The 7,438-nt window shown below is 47.1% G+C and overlaps 1 protein-coding gene across 7 annotated transcripts in view; it reads right to left on the bottom strand.

Moving 5' to 3' along the window:
- Positions 1 to 297: 297 nt before the first annotated feature.
- LOC124190647 (solute carrier family 12 member 4-like) overlaps positions 298 to 7,438 on the bottom strand; it is a 36,461-nt gene continuing 29,320 nt past the window's right edge. For 5 of the 7 annotated variants that reach the window (XM_046583449.1, XM_046583497.1, XM_046583458.1 and 2 more), the window contains exons 6-19: positions 5,626 to 5,861; positions 5,360 to 5,521; positions 5,119 to 5,275; positions 3,465 to 3,697; positions 3,172 to 3,331; positions 2,978 to 3,097; positions 2,625 to 2,854; positions 2,396 to 2,528; positions 2,111 to 2,303; positions 1,768 to 1,983; positions 1,525 to 1,638; positions 1,312 to 1,323; positions 743 to 1,193; positions 298 to 647 (exon numbers count right to left, since the gene is read on the bottom strand). In XM_046583449.1, coding sequence (XP_046439405.1) covers positions 556 to 647; positions 743 to 1,193; positions 1,312 to 1,323; positions 1,525 to 1,638; positions 1,768 to 1,983; positions 2,111 to 2,303; positions 2,396 to 2,528; positions 2,625 to 2,854; positions 2,978 to 3,097; positions 3,172 to 3,331; positions 3,465 to 3,697; positions 5,119 to 5,275; positions 5,360 to 5,521; positions 5,626 to 5,861 — 2,509 coding nt within the window. In that variant the 3' untranslated portion in view covers positions 298 to 555. The remainder of the gene's footprint in view (positions 648 to 742; positions 1,194 to 1,311; positions 1,324 to 1,524; positions 1,639 to 1,767; positions 1,984 to 2,110; positions 2,304 to 2,395; positions 2,529 to 2,624; positions 2,855 to 2,977; positions 3,098 to 3,171; positions 3,332 to 3,464; positions 3,698 to 5,118; positions 5,276 to 5,359; positions 5,522 to 5,625; positions 5,862 to 7,438) is intronic. The other 2 variants (XM_046583465.1, XM_046583479.1) reach the window with 1 other exon arrangement.

The following is a 7,438-nucleotide window of genomic DNA, read 5'->3' as shown; positions in this document are numbered from 1 at the left end:
CTGCGATCAGTGATCGGCAATCTTACTAACGGTGTAAATAGTTAATGACCCCTATATGTCGATGTAAAAAAGAAAACAAATGGTTCACCGTAACAAATACCGGTGTAGAAAAAAGCAACCATTGTCCAAGACTCCCAAACCCTTTCCCAAATGACCCTTAAATGCGCTGCTGGCAAATCAATAGGTAACCGGATAAATAGAAGAAAGATCATTAAAAAAAGGGGAGACGCCACACACCACATTCACTCAAACACACCAAAAAAATTGGATGAATAAATAAATAGTGAACTCGACGAAGAAAACGAAACTATATGGAACGCAAAGGATGTTGTAACCGTCAAAGCAAAAATGGCAAAGCCGAGCGCAAAATTCGCCGGACAATGATGGGAATTGGAGGGGGGTGAAGATGGGGCGCATGAGTAAGCGTCATGTCAAAGTGCACTCATTCGACGCATTTGTATCTAGAGAACTTTTGATTCAGTTCTTTTTTTTTTTCTTTTTTGTCTAGCACTCGACGCTTTGTGGTGGAGCACGCTCTCCTCGATGGTTTCGATTCTAAGAATAGATGGTGACGACTTCTCGTCCGCAACCTTTTACCATGAGGACTCGGTCCAGACCCTCCGTTAAAACCTCTAAAAACTCCATGTCTGCATGAAAGAAAAACGAGAAAAGAAAAAAGAAACGTCAATGAGATAATTGTACACATCGTCGACTGCACAAAAAAATGATGACAAGGACTTACAGTTAGACCCTCCTCCCAGGCGGGTTTGTTTCGGCGGCGATGGCAAATTGAGCACGACCAATTTGGCGTCGTGCGACCGCTGGACAATGACTTCATTGAGCTTGACGGCTGTGTGCATCCGTCGGACGTTTTCGACATCCGGCTCCTGTAGAGTTTCCTTCTTGCTCTTGGTGGGCGCCGGAGTCGGGCATGGCTGGTCGACCCGCTCGGAAGACGTTGGACTCGCCGGCGGAGCGTCGACTGAAACGGTTGGAATAACCATTGAGCTCTTCTGGATGGCATTCTCAGCCGCTGGCAAAGCTTCAGCGGAGGGAGTAACTGCCGCAGCGGCAGGTTCCGTCGGCTGCTCCACTTTGACTTCCTTCAAACCATCCGCCTCGGTCGGATGGCCGGCTTCATCCTGGAAGCGCACCTTGACGTTGTGTCGGTGCTGGTCGACGACGGCTTGGACCTGAGCAAATAAATTTCAATGAGTTTCCAATGCTTCAACCAGTTGTTGGGGAAATTCTTTGACATCACATTAGGGAGGAAATAACAATTTGGAATGAAATAATCCAGATTGAACTTACCTCACCGACCTCCTTTGAGAAGGAGAGGGCAAACATTTCAGAGAAATAGTCAAGAGAAGATTGTTTGTTAGGAAAGCAGACAGAGTACACTAAATAATGTTATGGCGAAAGGAGTTTTTTTTTCTCGCTAACTCTACGGCCTTTTTCGAACACAATCCAACAGTCGAGATTGATACTGGCTAGAAAAAACGTCCATTTTTTATTCCAACTCACCGCACTCACGCCAGATGGATCTCGCTTGTTGAGTTGCATCTCTTTCAACATTTGATTGCGCTGCTCCATCACCAGAGTCCGTTCGTAAGTATAAGCCGAAATGTCGCTATCCATCTGACAGGGGGAGGCAAACGAGACAAATAATCAATGTGTGCGTCACCCGCGGATGCGGAAGGTCACCTCCAACCGCCCCGGGAGTGCTTTGAATAATATGGTCGGGGGGAGCCGTATAACACAACTTACCATTTCTACGACTTCGACCTCGGCATCAATACGTAAATTGTAGAGGGAAGTCTTGAGATCTTTTTTCATCTGAATGGAATTGTCCTCGAGCTGAGCAACGGTGAACAGACGCATCTTGCAGTGACGCCAAGTGCGGTGCTGGCGCAGCAGGAAGGGCAGCAGCATCAGCAGGCCGCCGTCGTGAACGACCCACCAGACGTCGATATGGCCGTAGATCTGCACGACCGGAGAAATTCCCAATCGAGCGATTATTTTCAATTCGATGATGACGTGCAATTGAATTGTCGATATGGAAAGTAAATAGGATTAGAGGCGCCGGGGGGTGATTGGAAATGATGCGCACCTTCTCGGTGGAATCGGGGAAAGACGAGATTCCTTTGGGCACAATCAGCGCCATCTTGTTGGCCGCTGCGGTGTGAATGGCATCGACAAAGACGCGCCACGATCGATCCTCCTCTATCGACTGGCGCCAACCGTTTGGCCATCCAAAGATAACCGTGTTGGGTTTCAATCCACCCAAACCGGTCGACTGGATCCTGTAAATTTCCCCCAAAATAAATTGACAATTCGTTGATATCGATCGCCTCTAGAATCATGAATATTGTACGCAGGCCGATGAGAGACTTACAGATGGACAATGCCTTGGCCGACATCCTTGGCAACCAGCACGTTAGCAAAGCCCTTGACCTTTTCGTCATCCATAGCCTTGCGCAAGTTCTGTCTGGCCGTGGTCGCTTCGTCGGTGCACATGGCGATGTCACCTATAAACGTGTGTCAAGGGTGGATTTAAGGAGATTAGCAGATGGACTACACGGAACTCTTTTCAAAAATAGATCAAGTCTACAGGTGATTTATACCTTGGAGGATAGACGAGGCGACGGCCAATCCCTTGCCAGCTTTCAACTGGGAGGCGAGAGCCAACAGTTTGCGCTGTTTGGGTGCGAGGTAGGCATTCATTTTGCATAGGGTCAGGATCTGTGGACGCCAATTTTTGATGTGGGGCGGTCCCTCCTCCAGCCGGAGTAAACTGAATCGGGCTGCACTCAAAGCCAGGCCACTTATTCCGTCTCCCCACTCCTTCTCGGCTCTGTTCATCAATGATGCGAAACGACATTAAGCATTTCAAAGGCGAGCCAGAGCGTCAGCAGCCATGGCGCCATGGCCACCGGCGCTTTAATTCAAGTCGATAGTATTTGCATTCCATATTTACCCGCGATATTCAATGTACTTGTAGATGATGGTGGCCAGAGCGATGGCTATCAGAGCATAGAGCCAACTAGACATGAACATGACGGCGACGCAGAGCGAAGCTCCGATGAAAGACAGCGACCTGGAAATGGAAAATGAAAATTGTGGCTCGAATCAAAGAAATTCTTCATTCTGCCTGTCTGTCTTGTTATTTACCAGTGGTAGTATTTGAATCGCGGCCTCCAGTTGGGCGTCCTTAACAGTGTCTGAAGGGCACAGGCGAGATTGATGAATCCGTAGAGCATCAAAAAGAACATGGAGAGCAGCGGTGCCAGAACATCGATGTTGCCCAATAGAACTCCGAATTGACAAATGGCTAGTAATTCCGAAACCAAGTGAAAAAGAATTCTCGTTAGTAGTCCTAGTTCTCTTTGATCATTTCAAAAATCAATGGGAATGTTGAAAGGAAAAGGTGCTGTTTTTTTTTTTCAATCATGATTTGTTTTTACCGAGAGTCAGCAAGAGGGCGCGAGTGGGTTCGCCGGAAGCCGACAGAGTCGAAAAAGGGTTCAGCATGGGCACCAAATTGTCTTTGGAGATGGCGTAGAGGAGCCGAGGAGCCGAGATGAGACTCTGCAGGCCGGCACCAGTTGTGGCCATAAAACTTCCAATCAGAATGACCCATTCGTTGGGCCACGACAAATTAGCAACGACCAAGCTGCCACCAATGCTCTGTCCAAACCTGTACAACAATTATATTTAAAAAAAAAAATTAATAAAAAGGGCGTTAATCATCAGTATTGAATAAGATTGTCGAATCCGTTCGACTATTGATCAGTTGGCGATGACTCGAGCAAGGAATCAATGGCCGGTATTTAGTCATCGATTACTTTCGGCAGCGACATTGATTGCAAATGGTGTCGTGATTTGTTACCCCAAAGGGAAATCCGAGCTCCACCAACTGTAGTCAACTGCTTATCCGCTTCTTTAGGGGGTATGGCAGGAAAACAACTTCCCTCCTACTTTCTTGCTGGTGATTTATTGCGCCGGGGGTTTTTCTTTTTAGACTAACCGATCGGCCCGGGTTGGAAACCGCGGGTTAAGTATCGATTACGCTTGACGTGCCAGCCCCTCCATATTTTATCCTTTTTCCTTCATTCAAAAGTTATTCGCTACAAGTCTGGAACCATCTTTTCTTTTTCTTCTTTTCTCCTGCAGCTAGACCAAAAAAAAAACAGCCGGCCATGCAAAACCAAACTGCTGTAGCTTTGATTAAACCCGGAAATCTCATCAGCCGTCACTTCCAGATTTGGCTGGCTCCTGATTAGCACTTCATTTAGGGTATGTGGCAAATCGCAAACGAGCTTCCGAGCGCAACCGATTTCATTCCGCATGAACTCGCGTCGTTCGTGTCTCTGTTCCTCCCCGCTCTCCCGTCGATCGGGTTTTGATGATTCGACATGCTCCAGAAATCGGATAAGGAATTGCATCTGCTCGACAGTCCCCTCTCCCCGTTCGCCAGTTGCACAGTGAATCAAAGTGTAACGAACGTTGCGAGTTATCTTCTTTCCTTAAAAAAAAAAAAATAATAAAAATCCCGAGCACGTTTTGAGGATGCAGCAGCAGTTACTTCACCTCACCAGCGAGACAATTTAACACATCAAAGCCGGTTAACTATATACAGCCTCTACAACCCCCCCCCCCTTCTTTGGCTTTCATGAGTCTCTTTCTTGTCTCCGATTATTATTCCGGTCTGTCGGCTATGACCTCGCCCCCATCTGTGCAATGCATCGGTTCCATCAAATGAAGTATAGTAGTACAGCGTCGTACAATTTTTTGTCAACATTTTCCCTCTCCCCGACCGAGTTCCCATCCCCGTTTCAATTGGACAAGACGACACATTATGCAGCAGTCAATAAGAGTAAAGCGAATTGGGGAACATCCACCAGCTGCATGCGATAATTCAATTCCTGCTGACTGTGCAGCGGACGGGCTTTCGGTGGAAACTGGAAACGCATACCACCGGTTATTGATAGCGCCGCATGGGGAGTAGGAGCGTATAAAAGGCCGGCCCTCTTAGATATTTACGCCCAGAAACTTGGAATAAAAAAAGGGCCTCTCCGGTATAGCGGCTGGACTATATTTCTCCTGATTACGACGTACTTGTCTCTCATGATGAGGTTGTCAAACGTCGAACCGAATAAGAAGACGGCGCTGATGTAGACGACGCTGGTGGTCAGAATGGCGCTGATGGTTCCGATGGGGATGGATCGCTGGGCATCGGCCAAATCTCCCGAGCGGTTGCAGCCGGCCATGATACCTAACCGATAAAAATCCATTACGTATTGTTTGGCTTCGTAATGGATATTTCATTTGGGCATATTATTTCTCTTTTATTATGTACCAGTCACGCTGGGGAAGAAGATGCCGACCAATAGGGTGAAGCTCGTGGAAATATCAGCCAACACCTGGTTGTAAGGCGGCTGATCCAGAGTCTCGACGTCGATGGCATTCATGGTCTTGCCCACTACTTGGCCGCTACCTAAATGCCAGGCTCCCAAGTTTTCTGCGGGAAGCAAACGAGAAAAGCAAACATCAATCCGAATCGACGTCAGCAGCATTACGGCGGAACTCAAATGGATCTCAAAAAAGTTGTGATTTTGACGGTACCCATGAAAACTCCGCTGGCCAATCCGTGGATGCCCGGAACGAGCGAGGTGTTGTGCGAAAGGAAGTAAGGATCGCATTTGACCGCTCTGCTGGTCAAATTGGCACCGATGTTGGTGACTCCTTCCACGATCTCGTCTGTGTACTTGCAATACAAATTCCACAAAGCCGATCCTTCCTCTTTGGTGCAATTTCCCGAATTTTCTTGTGAGAGCAATCGATTACCCAGCAAACACATCCTGTAAAAAATAAAATAAAATATTAAATGAAAGAATGAGAAAACGAGATGAAAAAACTGTATTTGATCGATTGCGTTCATTCCGCCAACTGTCATTGGATATATATATAGCCTGTGCTTTATACATCGACAGCATTTGCATAAATGGTTGTTCAAACAATAACGCAGAGATTTATGGAGGGGGGTTGAATCTTATCGCACAAGGATTATGGCGCCCGTGTAAGTAGACTGTTGGGAAGATTTACAATGCAGAAAGGGCCACAACATTGCTTTATTGAGTTAGAATTCAAATGCAAGTTTGCCCAGCAGCAACACACACACACACTCAGCGTCGAGGAGAACGTGTGCAAGGAGCCTGTTGGTTCCGCACTATCCGGGGCAATCCACAAAATTGGGAGTAGCGAGAGAGCGTCTCTAGACTAGGGGCAATGGGCGTGTGCATGGCTAAACAAGACAAATGGATCTCTCTTGCGTGGATGGGCGCTGTATACACACACAGCAACTCCGACGGGATCTCTTTTCTAGCCATTACGACAGGCTAAAATGATTCGCGGCGAAATACATGAAGTCGTCGGGTTGCATCGAATTACCGTAGCAACGTCAGCGTCAGCGACACAAGTGCCGCCACCCCAACCGCCGCCACAACCGAATGCCAGAACGACTGGGTCGTATCAATATATGAATACCGAAAAAATATGATGACTAGCCTATCGCCATGGGGCGGAGGCAAGGAGTTTGGGAAAGGAATGGATGGTGGGCAATGTCGGAGCGTAAATACATTATACCCAACAACTACTATACTACACTACTGCATATATCCTCGCATCCGACTCCGACGTGTAATCTATTCTTTTCATCTTCCGCTCCCATATTCTTTTGGCATTTGGCATTTGAATTTCTTTTTTTTTCTTGTTTGGCTCTTTCCACCGTAGGAAAAAAGGAAAAAAAAAGACTAACAGTGCGAGTGGGGGGATTTATCGACCCAGCCCGGGATCATATGCTGCTGCCCTGTGTGTGTGTGTGTACGTAGCGCGTACAGTGGAAGAGATAGCTAGCCGGTCGTCGGAACAATTCTTTCGACGAGAGTTTTCATCATCCGCACTGAGCCTCTCTGCTGGAAAGACGCGGAATGATGGAAGAGCAGAAAGAAGAGAAATAAGAAAAGAAAACGAAATAAAGAAAGGAAAAGAGGACGCTTCCGTTCATTTCCCGCTGTCCGTAAAGCGGTCCCAAGTGCTGCCGATCTGCACAACTACTACTGTGTATCTTCCACCGACATCAGGAAACCCACAGTTCATTCTCTCGGCAAACGAGGCTGCACAGCAGCAGCGTCTTCTATACACGTATATATGTAGCCAATGATGTTCTATCTTTGTACGCCGGGCTTATATTACCTTTAAGTGGATAAAGGCAAGATGAAACCAATTCTTTTTTTTTCTTTCTAGCAGCAGACAATTCACTCGAGGGAGAAAAGAAGAGAACTGCAAAGTGGGAATAGCCAGAGCTGCGGAATTCCATATGGGAAGGCAGGAAAAACTTCTTTCTCTTGGCCATCACGTCCACGTCCAAACAGCCGAA

Source organism: Daphnia pulex, chromosome 1 (assembly GCF_021134715.1).
Source record: "Daphnia pulex isolate KAP4 chromosome 1, ASM2113471v1".
NCBI classification, from domain to species: domain Eukaryota; kingdom Metazoa; phylum Arthropoda; class Branchiopoda; order Diplostraca; family Daphniidae; genus Daphnia; species Daphnia pulex.
Note: the sequence above shows the minus strand (reverse complement) of the source record. Positions and strands in the feature narration are given on the sequence as shown.